The following is a 19,930-nucleotide window of genomic DNA, read 5'->3' as shown; positions in this document are numbered from 1 at the left end:
GCTCTAGTGTGACAACGTCCTTTTTAAAATGTGGGATCCAGAAGGGACACAATATCCAAATCCGGTTGAAGTATAAAACAAAGGAGAATTATTACTTTCTGTTATCTTGTGCTTTTCTTTTTTAAATGCAGTCTAACTGGTTGGTGAGTCTGACCCTAGCAAGTTTCATGGCTGAGAGAGTTTGTACCCAAGTCCACTGTTCTATCCACTATCAAACTAGCTTTCATATCTCCCTGATATTCTCCTTTTGATTCCTCTTTTGGTGATTTTGTACCACTTTAATTATTCTGGCATAGAGAAACAAAAGGATAATTAAAGTGGATTAAAACAGTAATCAATCTGAATTAAGAGGAGTAATAGCAACTGTTCAATTCTTACGTCAGTTCTGGTAAATTTTTAACTATTACTAAAAGCATATTGGTATCACTCAATCATCTGCATCAACATGAAGACTTTTTCTCCAATTTACCTCAGTTTTCCAAAGAAACTCTCTCCGCCTCGTGACAAGTCTGTTGGGTCAATGGAGATGAGGTAATTTGAGGTTTTGCTCTTCTTTCGCTTTCTTCCAGCTAACAAAAATACCTAAACATTTAAAAAACAAAAAACACTCTAGAGAAAATCTGACAAAACCATTAGAAAAAGAAAACTGAATCTAATTTTCTTGTGGCTTATCAGCAGCAGCAAAAATATAGAAGGTCAAACGACAGCAAAAAAAGGCAGGGGAGTTAAAAATCAGCACAGGAAACTACTCACATCAATTCATTATTTATGATTTAAATAATTAAACCTAGGAAACACTGTTAAATGTTTAATTTGAGTTTCAACCGTCTCCTTCAAGTAAAGAAAAAATAGATGCCAGTTTGAGTCAGAAGTGTAAAGAACACAACTGCTAATCAATGCAAGACTCCAAGCATGATGTCTGCTAAGGATAAAGTTCAATGAACGGAAATAAAAGTACCTGAAGTCATTGGGGGGGGGGAGGGGAATAAACACTACTTTGTGTCCCTAAACTTTCATTCATCTTCAAATATGAATTTTCATATATGATGTCTGCATGTACAATGAAAACTCATATATGATGTAAGAAACCTATGAGGTTTGCTAAAACACAGAGAAAAGCAAGGGATTCCAAGCCAAGCTGTAACTATGCACGGCACATATTAACAACATTTACACATATTGCTGTTAATGAAAAGCACCACACAATGTTTGTTTATTTATCCTTAACTTGCCACACAGTCTTAAATTAGCCCAACAAGGGGCTCTGCAACTGTAACAATTTATAAAACAGCCTAAAATTTAATTATATGTTTGCATATCTTTGGTATATCGTCAAAATACTCATAATGGGAGAAGAGCTGTAGCTCATGTGTACAGCACATGCTCTGCATACAAAAAGGTCCTGGATTCAGTTGCTAATAATAATAATAATAATAATAATAATAATAATAATAATAATAGGATTTATTTATATGCCGCCCAATCACTGGGAATCCGGGCGGCTTACAACAGAGGGGATAACAGACGGTTCCCTGCCCTCAGGTTTACAATCTAAAAGACACGACACAAAAGGAGAAGGGAATGGTGGGGGGTGGGAATCAGGTCCAGCATTCTTCTCTCCCTCTGAGGCCTGGACCAAGGCAGATGGACTGGAGGGAGGGCTCTTTTTCTTAATCGAGGCCGGGCCCGATGGCGTTGGGCCTGTCCTTTCACTCCCTCCAGGCCATGAAATAATAACTTAAAGTACAACTTTCTGAAACCCATAAAAACAACTACATCAGCAGAATCAAAAGAAAACTGTACAGTTTCTTTCTGCACAAATGGATCTCTGGACGTGATGTTCATTAGTCACAGTATTGCATATTATCTTAGCATTAATTTGTTAGTTAGGACAGCACTTTGAAGAGACTCTTCCTCATTCCATTCCTTTTCCCAACATGTCCTCTTTCTCAGAGCTAAATTTTTCTGCCTGGGTGGATTTTTGAAATGTCCTGGGATTTTTAAAATGTCCATTCCTACTTCACCTCCTGCTCACTTCTTCATCACTCCTGCCTCCTCATTACTGTCTCCCCGACTCCACTGGCAGCTGCACTAGGAGAAGGATGCAGTCTGGCTTGACAGAGTGCACAAAGAAAGAGAGACACAGAGAGAAAGAGACTCAAGGCAAGGAGGGGAAAGAGAGACAAACCCATAGTGAGAAGGTGAGTTACTGAGAGAGATCATGAAGGAATGATAGATCATGGAAGCTTCATGGATTGAGTGAGGCAGCTCTCAGAAAAGGTGAGGAAGGAGAAAAGGAAAGCCAAACTTGTTGTTATTTAAATACAATAAAGGTTAGGAACATTTCTACTAGTAATTATCAAAGCTTCTACAGTAGAGGGAAAGTTAAGAGTCACCATAACTGTTGGTGGTTTGAACTACAGTGTGCCCTTGGTATCCACTGGGGTTTGGTTCCAGGATCCCGTATAGATACCAAAATCTGTGCATGCTTTAGTCCCATTAAATACAATGGCATAGTAAAATTGTGTCCCTTATATAAAATGGCAAAATTAAGATTTGCTTTTTGGAGATATACCTGTATATATCTCCAGAATAAATACAGTAAATATTTTCCAGCTGTGGGTGGTTGAATGGATGCAGAATCCATGGAGAAAGAGGGCTGACAGTAGTCAGTTGGCAAGTGTGTCCTCTTTTTTACTTTTCAAAATATGGTAACCTTAGCTGCTGCCTCTTTTGGGAATAGGGTTCAGCCCCTTGGAAGGCTCCTTGAGCCATGTCAATAGGGCTGTGCAGATTCAAAGCATCACTGACCGTGGCCACCACCAGCTGCCACAGAAGTGTGCTTTAGGACACTTTTGCACAAGAGAAGTACAATAAAATAGATTGTTGTTGTTGTTGTGTGCCTTCAAGTCATTTCTGACTTCTGGCAACCCTAAGGCGAACACCTCCCACAGGGTTTTCTTGACAAGATTTGTTCAAAGAGGTATTGCCTTTTGTCTTCCTCTGAGGCTGAGATTGTGTGATTGTGTGACTTGCCGAAGGTCACACAGTGGGTTGCCATGGCCGAGCAGAAATTTGAACCCTGATCTCCCAGTGTCCTTGTCCAGTGCTCAAAATGTTACCCCACACTGGTGCATAAATGCTTCAGTAGAATAAACTTGTGCAAGAGCAGCATGAGAAATGATGATACAAGGCCATTTGATGATCACTTTCCGACAACTATTCATCCTGTAGACCTTATGACACATGGAGAAGAATGCTCTTTAACTGTGCAATCCTATAAACATCCTCCCCATAAATAAACTACATTGAGTTTTCTCTCTTCTGAAAGCTGAATGTGTAGGAATTTAGATGAAAGCACGCTGATATAAATGTTTGCCTTTCTGGCTGCTAAACATACTATACTAACTATCATACACTCTTATATGTTAGGCGTTTGGGGAATGGAGGATCCAAAAGATGAGCCTAAGAATTTTCCCCCACTTCTGCAACTCCATTTCTGCTCTGCTGTTTCATATACAACCAGCAAAATGTGTCTTATGACCTTTTTACCATCCTCCCTTTCCAAGTGGAGGTAGTATGTAGGGTACATTCCGCGATCCATCCCCTTCTTGTCTCTCGTGATTCTGCATTTGACAGTAACACCCTGAGGAGCAGGCCTCACAGCAAACTCCTCCAGGTCATCAACATCTATCACAAGGTTATTAGTTGAAGGGCTGGGCCCTGAGGCTGTTTCCTAGAAGAGGGAGAAAAATGAGAATGTACTGGAAACATAAACAATCAGATCAGTTCATTTTGATGGTAAATGTAAGCAGAAGCCTGAGTGAAAACCAGAGTAGATCTGGCATGCTTTATTGGATCAGATCATCTCTCTGTCAACAGTGCATCTTTGGGTGGGACAGGAGGGACACGTGTACTGGAGTACAATTTGAAAAAGGGAATATCCATTAAAGATCATGCACCATATTGCTGCTGTGTATGGTTTCAGCATGGTAAAAGAACAGCCATGTGCTTGCTTACTCCTGAGGTGGGGTGCTATCAATATGCTGATGACACCCAAATATATTTCTCCAAGCCGGCAAAAGCAACATCAGCTAAGGATAGTGTATATCCTCTGAATGATTGCCAAGAAGAGGCAATGGGTCGGATGAGGAAAAACAATCTGATGTTGAATCCAAACAAGACTGAGATGCTTACTGTCAAGGGTCCTAACCTGACCTGAATTTGAGAGTATGTGCATGAGTCCTGAAAGACTGTATTTGCAGCCTGGAAGTATTTCTGGACCCATCTCTCCAAAAGACAGCTGAACCAGGTGTGTTTACTATCAGCTTTGGCTGCTATGCCTGCTGTGCCCCTTCCTAGAGTTTGAGGAACTAAAAATGACCTGGCCTTCTGCAACGTGCTGTACATTGGGCTACCTCTGTGCCAAGTTCAGAAACTTCAATTAGTTCAAAACGTGACAGCCAGATTGGTTTGTGGCACATCTAGGAGTGATCATATTACACCAAGACTAAAATTACTCCACTGGCTGCCAATTAATTTCCAGGCAAAGTACAAAGTGATGCTTATTGTTTTTAAATCCCTACATGGTTTGGGCCCAGGTTACCAATGGGCTCTCCTCCTTCGACATAACCCACCTCTATGCTCAAGTCCTCTAGAGGACATTCATGCCAGCCAATCAGGACTAGGTTTACAACTGTTACCCAAAGGACCCTTTCCTCAGACACCCCCTAGACTCTGGAACAACCTGGCAGAAGAAATTCAACAGCTAAATACACCATCTGAATTTATATGTTCTTTTAAACTGATGTTATGTGTTTATCTGGTTTGTGTATTTTAACTGATGTTATGTGTTGTATTTTAATCTGTTGTTGTTCCCTTGATTCATAGGGAGAAGCAGGAAAGAAATTGTTGTTGTTGTTGAGGGCAGCCAGTCAGGCAGAACAGTTTATTTGCTATTTCTCATTGGCTCCATTCCACCTTAACACAGTAACTATGGCCGAATCATTTGATACAGCTTAATGGAGAATACTCTAAAGCTACCAAATCCCATCTGATCTTGGAAAGCTAAGCAAAGTATGCCATGGCTAGTACAGGGATGGGAGACCACCAACAAATATCAGGTGCTGAAGGCTTTCAGAGGAAGGAACTGACAAGACCACCTCTGAGTATTCCTTTCCTAAGCAAACCCTATGAAATTTATGGGTTCCCCATAGGTTGGCAGATGACATATGCACGGGCAATGGAGGAGGAAGGCTGCAATAAAACTGTGGGTAAGTGATGTCAGTCAGCAACAGACAACAAGGTGGGTTGTTGTGTGTTGGTGCAACAGCTTTTGATCAGGAGCAATCTATCTGGGAAATAAAAACTAGAATGTCAGGAACAGTTATCTGTTAAATATTTTTAAGTCTCATCAGGGGTGTGGCTACAGGGGGCACAAAATAAGGATATTGTTCCCAAAATAAGAATTCTACTAGTTGAGCATTTAGATATATAGTGTAGACATCCAAAGAAAAAGGCCAGAGAAAGTTCTCAAGTGGGTATGAACTCAGCAAATATAAGGCTTGTAAATATGAATGAGTTTTAAAGCCTCCTTCTCTGCAATGTTAGAAATTTAGGGAATGACAGAAAATTTGAGGATCAGAATTCTCATTTAGGAGGACAATACCCCTATTCCTGGCCTGCTACACCCCTGATTCTCCTCAGTGTTTGATACTGTAGGAATCAGGAATCTAGGAAACCTCATATTGTTTAAACCACTTCCCTCCATTCCTATTTGATGGCCTCATAAATTGCTCTCCTAAATTTCTCACGGCACAGTTGAGTTTCAGGATATACTTTTTAATCATGTGAAAAGAGTAAGGCAAGAAATGATGCCTTACAATTATGTTCTTGTTGTGTGCCTTCAAGCCCTTTCCAACTTATGGGTTTTCCTTGGCAAGATTTGTTCAGTGGTGTTTTGCCATTGCCTTCCTCTTAGAGTGTGACATGCCCAAAGTCACCCCATTGGTTTCCATGCTGAATCCTGGTCTCCAGTTATAGTCCAGTGGTCAAACCACTGCACCGCACTGGTTCACACTGTCAGGGGCTGCTTCCAAACTGTGAAGCTGATTGGGCAACTGAGAAACAGCAGAAGGAAAAAACAGGACATTTGCATTTTCCAGGAAAAAAAATTCATTTAAAAAACAAAGAACCTACTGGGATGGTCTAAGCATAAAAATTTCTATTGTTTCAAACAAATGAGCCAGATTATCTCTGAGACATGTTTTCTGGTTGCATCACATCTGACTTCTCACCTTGTTTGATTTTTTGCTTGTTGCAGAACCTGGTCGGGTATTACTATTCAACTGTGAGGAACTTGAACTGTCTTCATCATCCTCATCCTCCTCTTCATCAAAATTCATGCTACTCGAAATACCTAAAGGAAATCCATCATACTTACAAAAAGCAAGACTGTTGCATATTCAAATTATTTACATCTAATAAGCATCTCATTTGCAATATTGTATCTTATATTATATCTTGTATCCATCATTCTTTGTTTGGTAGAGATAGAAACTGGGAACTGCTTTAATATTATGCCAACAGGCAAAATAGTTAAGTAGGTATGGGAAATGTAATCTACAATAGTTAGTCATTCATTCAATAAACTTATATTCCACCTGTCTCCTGGCACAGGTCCCAAGGCATCTTATTATACAAGTTTAATGCTTTAAAAATATTAAACAAACAATCCTATTTTAAAATACTAATTTAAAATAGTTTAAAATACATTTCTGTTACCTCTTGCATTTCACACTTGAATGGTACATGGAGGGGGGGAAGCAATATAGGCAGCACTCATTTTTTAGTCCACAAATACACATAGAAGAACATAAAACCTTGTGTTTATAGAACACTACTGCAGATGTCACACTAAAATATAAGTCCCATAGAATTCAGTGGGATTATTTCCCAGGAAAATGTGTACAGGATGGTAGCCTAAACTTCTTAGGATGTAACTCTTTTCACTTCTGCACAAAATACATGATCACATGACATCTCAGAATTACTAAAATACAGCTTCTGCCTACCAGTACAATGCCATTGAGACCGCTTAAGGTCCATTAAAGGCTGATTCTTTTCAATGACATTAATGGTTATGATAGCATCTGAAAATGGAAAAGCGGTTAAAATGAAGGGAATGATTGCACAGTTCTTTAGACTAGATTTGCTAGAAAAGAAAATTGAAATTGAAATGGCAGAACATTTCCTAGGGGCTGGTGTGGCATATCTTTATAAAGGGTACCAAATAAAACAATTGGCTTTTCTTTATTTAACTGGTGTTTCCTACTCATTTCACTTACCTACAGGACCCAGATAAGACCTCCTGGATGCTTCCTGAGGAGCAAACAAGTTCACAACACATCCCTGCCACCGCTGAACAACTTAAACAGAATTACCTGCCAAAGCCAAACAATTCCAAGAAATATTGCCAGACTGGTTACTGGGATATCCAGGAGTGATCATATCACACCAATATTACAATCACTCCAATAGCTGCCAATTAGTTTCCAGGCAAGACACAAAGTGTCAGTTATCTTTTAAAGCCCTACATGGTTTGGGTCCAGGTTACCTACAGAAACACCTCCTTCCATTTAGTCCACCTGTACACTCAGATTCTTTAGGAGATATTTATGCCAGCCAGTCAGGACCAGGTTGGCAACTGTCACCCAAGGGACATTTTTCTCAGCCACTCTCAGACTATGGAACAACCTGATAGAAGAGGTTCAACAGCTAAATACACCATCTGAATTTAAACAGCATTAAAGCCCAGTCTCTTCCAGCAGGCCTATCCAGATCATTTTTAAATTGTGAATTTTAAAGTATGGATTGATTGTTTAATATATCCATATTTTACTGGTTTTTTAAAAAAAGAAATGATGTGTGTTTTTAACTAATGTGTTTTTAACTGATGTCATGCATTTGTTAATCGTTGTTGTTAAAGGCCTCAATCCATGGGGAGAGTTAACTAAGAAATCAATTTTAAAAACTACTACTAGTAGTAGTAGTAGTACTAGTAGCACAAACTTTTTCTGGGAACACCTCGCCATTGCTTATAACCATAACACAAAACTGGAGATAAGGAGATGTGGTTTTAGAAGAACTGCACACTTCCCAGGTATCCATATGGCTAACTCATTGGTTACTGAAAGTCTCACCTAAATATTAACCTAGAAAAATTGCTTACCGATAGAAATGTTTTCAAGGCCTATAGTGTCAGTTGAGCCCTACTGATGCATTTTACCTTTCTATGACAGTATATAATCCCCTGGCATTATGAGTTGGAGGGATGCACAGCTAAGCTGTACTCCTACACAAGACCTAGTATAATCTACTGATGTGTTCTTCTGTAGCTCTTTTCCACAAAGTGTCACTATGGGTTCCAAATGTGTAATTTTTAACAGGGTTATGCCTTTTCTTATGAAAACTCTCAGTTAAGAAGCCCCAAAGTTTTAAAAAAAATCAAGTCAAGTCATATTTTGGCCTAGATCATGGCTATGAAGATCTTTTTCTTTGTCTTTCTATGATTTGGCCTTTGGTTCACAACAGAGTTTAGGTGAATCATATAGAGCAGAACAAATTGGCATGAACATCAGCAGGGTACATTGAAACCTTACCTTTCTTCTGCATCGTTACTCTAAGATCCTGCTTGCCTTGTTGCTGACTGGAAGCTATTATCTCACCATCATCCTCATCTTGACCAGCTTCTCCAACAGTAAGGATCTGAACCCGGCTCCCAATTTCCTTTACATCATCTTGGAAAGCAGCTGGACCATCAATGCCTACCAAGCAGCAAAAAAGCAAAACAAAAACAAAACCAGTGCCATTATCAAAAAGAAATAACATGCTTCAACCTTTATTTACCTATGAAGTCACATCTGGCATTCAATTTAAACAATAATTGGAACGGCAAAATCATGGACAGGGTGCGGAGAGGGAGAAATGCCCTCCTGTTATTCTGAATTGCTTCCAGAAGTCTTGATCTCTTGATCTTTTAGCAAAAACAATCAGGAAATTGTATTGATGTCAATGACACAAGAAAACATTCTGCAGAGCAGTTAGCTCCAGGTGAGGGAAAGAAATTGCTACACAGACATTTTCTCCATGTGGGGAAAAGAGAAACATAAGGGTTGAACCTCCTGACTGCCAGAACTTTGAGGGCCCACAGGTTCAGGAAGAGAAGTTTTACCAAAGTTTGAGAATTTTATTCAAACACATCCACACATTTATTTGTTTAAGGCATCTAGAAATTGCTTTTCTGCCCACCAGTGCCCCCAAGCAATGCACAATGGATAAAAACATTTTTTTAAAAAAAAATCAGAGATTTTAAAATCTAAAAGAAAATAAAGATACTCCTTTAAAATAAGTTGTAAATAATTTTCAGTCAATTTGCTAAGAGCTAGAGCAGTTTCAAGAAGCAAAGGCCATGCTGAGTAACACTCACCAGTAGCTCAGAAAAGATGGAACCTGCCTAACTTTCTTTGGCAGGGAAATTCCACAGTCAACACGCTGCAGCAAAGAGACAACCACACCAGGGCAGCTCATGGACCACAGATGGTGCAGCTTCCCCTCTCGCAGCCCATAAACCACCACTAATAACAGCCCAGGTGGCGCAGCAGTTTAATGCAGGTACTGCAGCCACAAAGTTGTGAGTTCGATCCCAGGGCTCTAAAGTTGACTCAGCCTTCCATCCTTTCATAGGTCAATAAAATGAGTACCCAGCTTGTTGAGGGCAGCTGGCTTACAGATTGTAAACCACTTAGAGAGTGCTGAGTTCACTATTAAGCAGTATATTCTTGTTTTGGTTGGAAATAGGGAATGAATGAATAAGATGCTTTGTCTGGAAGTAGGGAATGAATGGCAAAAAAATGTCTTATCCACAACACCACTAAACATGGAACACAGCCCTGTCCACCCAGCTACTTAAAACATCCATGTATGGAACAGAGGCTTGGTTTCATTCAGATGATTCACCAACTGAGCTCAGAACCAAGCTGTAGAGATAAAAGTTCGCTTCACTCTCTTTGAGGGGAAGGGCAGTTACATTTTATTATGATGGCAGGTGATCTTAAAAAATATAAATACTTTTCATCTCCGTGTTAAGACATGGATAATTCTGAATCAGTCACCTTTTTCAAAAATTGCTTTGTACTATATGAGATACAGTATTTTGATTCTTTTGAATAAAGGTTTACATGCTTCCTGCTCTATCAGGCTGAAAACTCACTCATCAAGACAGAAATGGGAAGCTATTACTAACATGCAATTGGTTATTACAAAATGTCAACATCTTAATATGATAGATCACAAACAGAAAAATTAAATACGAAGTACCTTGGGCAAACATTACCTAATTCCCTCTTCAGCTGATAACTTTGATTTGCTTCATCCATTTTTTTTAATTAAGAAATTTAATTAATTCTTAACACACATTCAAAAGTGCATTGAAAAAGCATTGTGAATTATGCTGATGCTTGATTTACCTTTGCAAAACTCAGAAATGCCTTTAAGAGCTGAGGTACATGATACATTAAATACACAGCATGCAGCTAAATAAATCCACACAGATAAATAGGAGACATTTAAATACCCCTACATTTGGTAAATAAATAAAGATAATAAAGCTTGTGACTCCAGTGGTCCTAATCCACATCTGAGCTCCTCATGCTTACTAGTAAGTAAAAGAGACCTCATCTACATACTAGTTATTTAATTTATCATCTAATTTCTCTCTAGGGATTTGCAACTAAGAATTAACTTGGCATAAAACTGTGACAATTGTCTTGCCTTACATTGCTATATACTGTAAATCTTCAAAAATTAAATAGGAATACTTTCTTAGGGAGCAAGAAGGTACACTGTAGCCATAATCATTCTACAAATAATGAAAGAAGCAAAAGTAGCCATGGAAACTAACTTATACTTCACAATAGAGATTTTTCTGACAGTTCCCTTACAACAATTGCTGAAGATTTGCCAGACGCAGAACAGCACATATAATAGGCCACCAGTTGGACTCATAGCAGCAATTAATAGGGTTTCTTTAGCACACTCATTAAATCGCAAATCATCAATACACAGTGTGATAATAGATATGCCTCCGACGATGCATACAATGAAAGATGTGATGCAGATGGATTCAAGAGTATTAGAATTGCAGGAGGCCTTGTAGACTAATAAATCCATCCCCCTTGCTCAATTCAAAAAACCCAGAGTGAAAACATTCTCAAGAAATATTCAAGAAACATGGCTACCCCTTCATTTTTGTATGTCTCCAGGCCTTTTCACACAACATAATTATTCCATTATGATTCCACTAGAACTACCATGGCTGTATCCTAAGAAACCCTGGGGTTTGTAATTTGTTGAAGCACAAAAGCTCTTTGACTAAAAATTTTAAATTCTTATTCTTCAAACTACAAATCTCAGGATTCCACAGGATATTGTCATGGCAAGAAAAGTGGAACCACAGCACTATAACTAATAATAAATAAATAATAAAAAATTATTTCTATACCGCCCTTCTATGTAATCAGGGCGGTGTACAACATTATAAAACGTTCATACATACAAATAACATACATCTACAATTAAAATTAAACACAACAATACAATAGCATTAAAACAATCTAACCAGCTTGCCACCGCTGGCATGGAGGGGGGGGGGAGAGCTAATTGGGGCATGTGTCGGGAAATGCTGACCTGAACAGGAAAGTTTTAAGCCCCTTTTTAAATTGGGCCAGGGAGGTGGCCGAGCGGAGCTCAAAGGGCAGAGAATTCCAGAGGGTCGGGACCGAGATGGTGAAGGCTCTCCTAGACGTGGAGGCTAGCCTGGCCCCTGGGACCCTCAATAACTGCTGCCCAGATGTTCTGAGAGAGCGGGGCGGATTGTATGGGGAGAGGCGGTCCTCAAGGTATCCTGGGCCCAAGCCATTTAGGGCTTTATAGGTAATAACCAGCACCGTGTATTGTGACCGGAAGCGAATAGGCAGCTAGTGCAGGTCTTTGAGCACTGGTGTTATGTGGCTGGCTCTGGATATGCCAGTAACCAGCCTGGCTGTCATATTTTGCACTAATTGTAGCTTCCGGGTATGGTACAAGGGCTGCCCCATGTAGAGCGCATTGCAGAAGTCCAAACGAGAGGTTACCAGAGCGTGTACTACCGTTTCAAGGTGCCTCTGGTCCAGGAAGGGACGCAGTTGGCGAATCAGCCAAAGCTGATAACAGGTGCTCCTGACAGTCGCATCCACCTGAGCTGTCAGGTGGAGGGACGAATTAAGGAGCACCCCCAAACTGCGTAACCGAGTCCTTCACGGGAAGCGTGATCCCGTTCAGGACGGGTGTGAACCCCCGCCATCCTGGCCGGGGGAACCTATCACGAGCACCTCCATTTTCTCTGGATTCAGACTGAGTCGGTTTTCCCTCATCCAGCCCATTACCGACCCAGACAGGCCACGCGAGGAGAGATGCCATCCTCAGTCACTGCGGCAGTCGGAGAATAGAGAAGACTATTTGGGTGTCCTCAGCGTACTGATAACCCGCGCCCCATGTCTCTGGATAATCTCTCCCCGGTTTCATGTAAATGTTAAAAGCATGGGAGACAGAATGGCTCTTGAGGGACCCCCAGATGTAAGGGCCCTCTTATCGGAGCACACATCTCCCAGCTGCACCATCTGGAACCTCCCAGAGAGGTAGGAACGGAACCAGAAGGATACCATGGTCTATAGTATCGAAAGCCGCTGAGATGTCCAAGAGCACCAACAGGGACACGCTCCCCTGTCGATGCCCAGACGAGATCATCGACCAAGGCAACCATAACTGTGTGTATGAAAGGCCAACCTCTCTTTCCTGTGCTTTGTATGCTAAACATGTACATGCACATATGCAAACTAAATGTCTATTCAAATTTAATGTTGATCTTGAAATAATATTTTTTATAAGAAAAATAAAATCAGTCTTCTTTACTTTAGGTGATTTCCCAGTGAAAACAGAAATGAAACGTGTGAGAGTTTCAGCTCAGTGTTACATATACAGGAGGAAAACACCAGTTTGTCTCATCGGATGTAGAATCCTTGGCTCTTTTTCCTGGAGTAGTTACTGCACTCAAAGCCTAGTGTATACAGTGGAGTGACATGCGCGCATTAGAATTCTGAAGCATTGCTTCAAAACACTATCATCGCCCATCCGGCTGAAAACTTGGCAGGGCAATACTTCAAAGAAACCTGGACTGCTTTGAAATTAAGAGGAGGATAGGAGGTTAGCAGTAAAAATAAAAGCACAATATATTAAACATTATTTTATCTACCAGCTTACCAGAAAGACACTCTAAGCACTATCATTTATTTAAATCACAGCAAACCAAACAGACGAATACTTCTTTGAATTCCTTGCCTGTTAAGAAACTTATCTATGACAGTAAGCCTTTTTAAAAACATTATTTTTACTGCTAATTGTGCAAGGAAATGACACATTTACCACTGCGCCCTAGATCTACCATGCTTGCCCTTTTTAAACATTCTACAATATATGAGGAGTGCTTAGGCAATGAGTACCTTATCCTATAAAAAACGTATCTGGGTAGCTGTGTTGGCCATATAGCAAAGCATAGTAACACCAAATCCACAAAACAGTGATATTTTATTGGGCCAACTAAATGCACATATACATGTTGCAAGTTTTGACGCTGCACTGGCTTCTTCATCTGCAAAGGTGTTAAAACTCATAAAGGAGAAAGAAAGAAAAGTATGACACCCTTCATACCTTCTGAACCGTGAACAACAACCACAACATCTTGATAGAATGCAGGCCTTATGACTAGCACCGTTGTGGGGTTTGGTTGTTTGTCTCTTGTTGATTGTTAACACCTTTATGCCCGTGGACATTTGGTTGACTCAGTAAAGATAACACTGTTTTGCAGATTGTGGATATTATTGTACTATCCATACAGAATACTTAGATTCCTGCTGACTAAATAGTTACATGGAATGTCCATCATCAGAGGCATGATATCTCCATCTATCAAACCTGGGACAGAAAACGAGGATGCATCCACCTTTTGTTCATATTGTTTTGAGCTTCCACGCATTGTATTAGATCGAATGAAAACAAAATCTTGACCAACAGAGTTGTGTCTGTCCAGCAAAGCATGCTATTGTTAGTGTTCCTCAGGCCAGCCGAACAGAAATCTCTCTTACCATCAAGTTATTTCTAGTCTGTGTGCTTTATTAGTAAAGAGATATTGCTACACGCACTTTTTACTTGGACATTTTACTGGTTTTGTTAACTAATTTATTATAATAAAGTTTCTGTTAAGTAAAATGTAAGTAGTACATCTATCCAATCATATTCTGGAGTTGGGTATTTTTATTTGGCACATTGTAGAAGGGGAAGGTCTGACCCACTTCACTGCACCTCCACGGTTCCAGTCCAGATCTAACATGTAAGCAATACATATGCAGTAGGCATCTGGAGCTGTGGGTTTTGATTGACTATAATTGTTCCACGCTCCATGTTATTAAATGGTAGCAATGTGACCATGCACATTTTGGCATATCCATGTTAACGCTCCTGCCATTTGATAATGGGGCCATGATCATTCATATTTTTCCTATCCAGGGGAGTGAGGGGGCTGGAACAAAAAAACCCCATAAATCCAAAGGTCCCACTGACATGAAACATGTTATATTGGAAATTAATCCAATTGCATGTCTTCCTATCTGTCCACTTTGAAACTCATGATGGCAACATTTTATTCATTTTATTTTATTTGGAATTTGTCCTTTTTGATTCTTTTTAACTTAAAACTTTTCTTCTGTGCTTATCTAGAGACCCTTTCATATCACATCATTCGATGGTGATCCATTTAATTCCATGCTTCCATCTAATGGAGTCCTGGGTTGCAGTTTGGGAGGGACATTTAGAATTCTCAGCCAAAGAGCTCCTCTGGTGTAAGTTGAGCTTTCACAGCCGGCATCCATAAATTTTTGTGGGTTTTTTCAGGCGATGAGGCCATGTTCTAGAAGAGTTTATTGTGGAGTTTCACCCAGCATCTGTGGCTGGCATCTTCAGAGAATACTGGAATGGAATTCTCTGAAGATGCCAGCCATAGCTGCTGGTGAAACATCAGGAATAAACTCTTCTAGAACATGGCCTCATCGCCCAAAAAAGCCCACAAAAAACTATAAAAATCTCCTCTAGTGCCTCAGTTAGGGTTGCCATAAGTCAGGACCTCCAAACCGGGACAAATGTAGGACAAATTTTTCTAATGTAGGACACTTTTTTAAAAAAAAATGGAGGACATGCGAAAAAAATTGATTTTTTTTTAAAAAAATGTTAATCTAAATGCCTGTTTCTTAGGCATGATCAAAATGGAGGACATTTGGGCATTATTTCTAGACAGATGGCAGAAATGGACTTCCCTTTCTGGCAAAACACCCCCGACCTCCATTCCAAAACACACACAACAGCACATTTGGGCATCTCACATGGCTTTACTGAACATGGTCTCTTGCATCAGAGGCTTATTCCATAACCAAACCCCTTGGGTTTAACACTTAGAATGGTTTAACATGGCTATGCATATTGAACATGTCAAGGTGGTTTCACCGTTCTTGCACCAAGTGTACTTTTCAGAAGTGTGTGTCAAGGGACTTTGGTTTTTCTTCACTGCGCATGAGTTTGTAAAAATCACAGCAATTTACATTGACCAGGCCTCAGAACCAAAACCACACAGAAAAGGCACTTTGGAAAGTCACACTCTCTCGGCTTCTGAAACAGTGCATGCATGCCTCTCAAGATGACCCACTCATATCATCTTCATCATCATCATCACCACTACACTATCACTGTCAAAGTAAGGGAGACTTGTTACCATTAAAAGCACACCCCCCAAAAAAACCCCCACCTTGAGGCCTCTCTGGCCACTCACTCCTTCCCCTCCTCCTTTTCCTCCTCCTCCTCCTCCTCCTTCTCCTTATCCCCCTCCTCCATTCGCCTGGGGGCTGGGGCAGACGGGGCGGAGGAAGAGGGTGGCGCGCGGCTGCGCGCAGGAGGCAAAGCGCCTCCAGCTTCGTCTCCTCCACGCGGCCGCGCGGCCTGCTAGAGAAGAGGGGGCGGAGGAGGAGGAGGTGAGTGGCGCGGCCGCGCGGGGAGGCAAAGGCCGACGGAGCCAGTACCTCTTGCGCGCGGGCACGCCACCCTCCCTGCCTCCCCGCGCGGGTGCGCCACCTTCCCCTGCCTCCTCCGCCCCCTCTTCTCCTCCTCCCTGCGCGCCCGCACGCAAGAGCCGCTGGCTCCATCCACCTTTGCCTGCTTTATATTGCGGGCGGGCGCCAAGCCTGGGGGCGAGGGGGCGGAGGAGGAGGGTGGTGTGGGCGCGCGGGGAGGCGCCTCCTCCGCCCCAGGCAGGCCTCGCTGTCCTCCTCTTCCTCCCCGCCTCCCCGAGGCGGAGGAGGAAGGCAGCGAGGCCTTCAGGCCGCAGCAACTTGGCTGCAACCGGGGGGGTCCCGGTTTTTGGGCTGCACCCGTGCCAGGAGAGGCCCGGGGCCCCCCAAAACGGGAAATACACGGGTGCAGCCGGGTTATGGCAAGCCTAGCCTCAGTCCAAATTACAAATCCCAGGATTCCATAAGGTGCAGCTATGGCAGTTCAAATGGAAACACAGCACTTTAATTACTGTATTTTCTGGTGTATAAGACTACTTTTTAACCCAGGAAAATCTTCTCAAAAGTCAGGGGTCATCTTATATGCCGGGTGTCATCTTATAGGGCTGGTGCTGAAACTTTCAAGCCGGACTGGTGAATCTGCAGTCGCCGCATATGTAACTGAAGGGCGGAGCAAGCTGCAGGCGTCCGGAACGCCTGGGGTATGGAAAAAAGAGCCGTCTTTGCAATACCGCTCTGATAGTCTTGGAGACAGGGAGGGCTGGACAGGCAGGGAGAGCTGACCAATCCAAGCAAGCTTTGTATACAACAAGTTTTCCTGCTAAGTACCTGCATGTCATAAGCATTTGAATTAAAATTACCATATTGAAATCAAATCTGATTTTTTTAAATTTTTATTTGGTGTGCATTGGAAAAGGGGTAGTCTTATATGGCGAGTATATCCCAAACTCTATATTTTAACTGGAAAAGTTTTGGGTCGTCTTATACGCCCAGTCATCTTATACACCGGAAAATACGGTATATGAAAGGAACCCTGGTCCATGAGAAGTCTATTCAGACCTGAGCTGTTTGTTGACTAATCATTCACAAATCACCCCTTAGTCTCATCTCATTTAAATTGCCAAGGGATCTGATTGATACCCTTGGAATTAGGGAGGCCTTCATCTTCATTAAAGCATAATAAAATCCCATCCTTAAAAAGAAAGCCTAATGAATAGACAGACAGACAGACAGATTTGGATGTGCCCCTGGGATATTATAAAATGACACTACTCTTTTTATTATTTGTCTTAAATGTCATAACATGCAAATTTGTAATAATAGAATGAGGCTATGGTATTAAAATTGTAATTTGCTAAGTTGCAATTGTGGCAAGTGACTCATGGGATTTAATTTTTGCTGCACACATTTTAAGTGATTAACAAGTTTTTCTATTGCCTGAATTGTATAATTCTCCACTCTCTTCTAATTAGCATGCCAATGACTGATTGGGCTGGAAATGGAACTCATTTCAGAAATCATAATCACTCCAGTCAAATTGTTCTGGGGTCATAGGGCAATGTGATGTGTCATCTTACACCAATGAATAACTGGATTTACAGGAGACAAATGCATACACTTAATCAGTAATCTAACAGAAATGTCACTATAACCATACAACTGAGATATTATGATGTTTGTGTTTGCAATTTGCTGTTGTTATTCTCTGGCCTACAAAAAGGATGGTTAAAATAAATAAGAAATTTGTGATTTACATCCTTTTCAAGGGTCATATGCCCCCGTGCTAATTCTAATGATAGCTGTTATGCATTATGCCAAAGTTATATATCTTTATTGGCCTGTAAGAACATGAAAAGTGCAATCACCCAGCACAAACAGCCATATCCAGCAACTACTTCTCTCATTTTATGAAAAGTGTATTTTCATTAAGCCTAATATTTCCCTGGTGCTCATCTTTAGCACATTATTCAGATCACAGCTTCATCAGTCACAGAGTCACTCCGAAAAGCATTTCATATCTGAAGTCCTTCACTGAGTTATTATAAGGAAGATTTTTAGTATTGCTCATATATAATTCAACAGTTTTAGTATTTGAATTAGCTGATTATTCATTTTTAAAAAGAACTGGGCTCCTTTTACCACAAAGAGGTCAGCCATGCTATGAATGGGTAATTTTACAATAGCTTTAGACCAGAATGGTGTGAACCACCAGACTCTGGTGTGGCCCCCCATTGACCTATTATTATTATTACTGTTGTTGTTGTTGTTGTTGTTGTTATTATTTCTACTCTGCCTTACTCCCAGTTCAAGACTCTACTCAGCTTACAAGTTAAAAACACCTTGTTAGAAATTCACAAGACATTATAGCCAATCCACACTCTCCCTCCCCAAAAGATTTCACCCCCAAATTTTCTGTTTGGGCAGGGGGGAAAATACAAATTCTTTTAAATTGTAAGCAATCATCTTTCAGTGGGCCCCTCACCCTGAAACACTCTGAACATAAAGGACCCCCCCCTTAAAAAAAAAAACCCCAAAAGTGCCTAGGTGGGCACAACATCCCTACAAGTTATCAAAATGATTGCCAAGATAGAATGCCTTCAGCCCTCCAAAAAAGGAGCCCAAACTAGCTGGTATGGTCTTCCATGTGCTGCAGCACTGTTGGCTTAGAAAACCACAGAATTCATAAGGCAGTCTGCTGGATCCAACCTAATATAGACTACAGCATACATGCAAAATGAATTTTGAGATTTCATGATATCAGAACTCTATTTATTACTGAACTACACTTTCCTATTGTTCCTTCAGATAAAATATCAAACACAACTCTATATATTAAGTCAGTGGATACCCTCTGGAAACACGTGAAAGGACTTTTTGTTGCTTTAAATCCTGTTTTATGGGAGTCTGTTCATTGTTAAGGATTTTTATGTTAGGGTTTTTAAATCTTAATTTTCAAAAATGTACAGTGGGCACAGAACCACTGATGTATTTTGAGAACACCATACCTTACAAAGATTGTGCTTTGCACTTCAAGAGATATAAACCAAGCAATAGTGTCAATCCCTGTGGTGAATACTTCTGCATGGCTCTCCAGAGTGGGATTAATTTGGCTGGCATCTGTGACGCGTACTCCATCTCTAAACCTTTGACTCCAGTCTCCTATCTCCAATCCAGCATGATGCTGTGCATGCACAGCCTTTTTCAAAAAGCTCAAAATCCATGTTTCCATAAAAGAATATGTAATGGCGCGGGGAACACAAATCAGGTTGCACACTTCAGTTCTTCAACAGCAGATTAGCATAATTTTAGAGGCTTTCTTATAAAAGGATTTTTTGGATAGAGACTCAGGTGTTAAATCATCACAGACTGCAGAGCCTATTTGCATATACAAAGTTCATGCTTTCAGCTGCAGATAGATACAGAGAAATCTTGTTTCCACACAAATATAAACCTGAGCTGATTCAAGATGATAGTCCCCCAGCATCCTTATGTCCCTGATGTAAGTAGATGAAAATGCTGTTCTTTTCCCAATAAATGTGCATAGAAAAGTTGGGGGGAAATCTGTAAAAAAAGACTATTGAACAAAGTGTTTAAATTTCTCTGTTGAGATTTCTTTCCCACCATTTCCTGAAATTATAGTGTGATATTAAAAATCCAGCAGAAATATTAAATATATGCTCTATGTGTGATCTGCCCTCTGTCCAGTCTTAGACAGGTCAGGTTAT

General features: G+C 40.8%; 1 protein-coding gene across 4 annotated transcripts in view; it reads right to left on the bottom strand.

Annotated features, from left to right (window-relative positions):
* Positions 1-19,930, bottom strand: part of TUB (TUB bipartite transcription factor) — a 212,122-nt gene that overhangs the window by 9,633 nt on the left and 182,559 nt on the right. For all 4 annotated transcript variants that reach the window (XM_042439374.1, XM_042439384.1, XM_042439403.1 and 1 more), the window contains 4 exons: positions 8,661-8,825; positions 6,297-6,418; positions 3,545-3,736; positions 470-582 (listed from right to left, as the gene is read on the bottom strand). In XM_042439374.1, the coding sequence (XP_042295308.1) occupies positions 470-582; positions 3,545-3,736; positions 6,297-6,418; positions 8,661-8,825 (592 nt within the window). The remainder of the gene's footprint in view (positions 1-469; positions 583-3,544; positions 3,737-6,296; positions 6,419-8,660; positions 8,826-19,930) is intronic.

The sequence above is a fragment of the Sceloporus undulatus genome, chromosome 1, assembly GCF_019175285.1.
Source record: "Sceloporus undulatus isolate JIND9_A2432 ecotype Alabama chromosome 1, SceUnd_v1.1, whole genome shotgun sequence".
In the NCBI taxonomy this organism is placed as follows: Eukaryota; Metazoa; Chordata; class Lepidosauria; order Squamata; family Phrynosomatidae; genus Sceloporus; species Sceloporus undulatus.
Note: the sequence above shows the minus strand (reverse complement) of the source record. Positions and strands in the feature narration are given on the sequence as shown.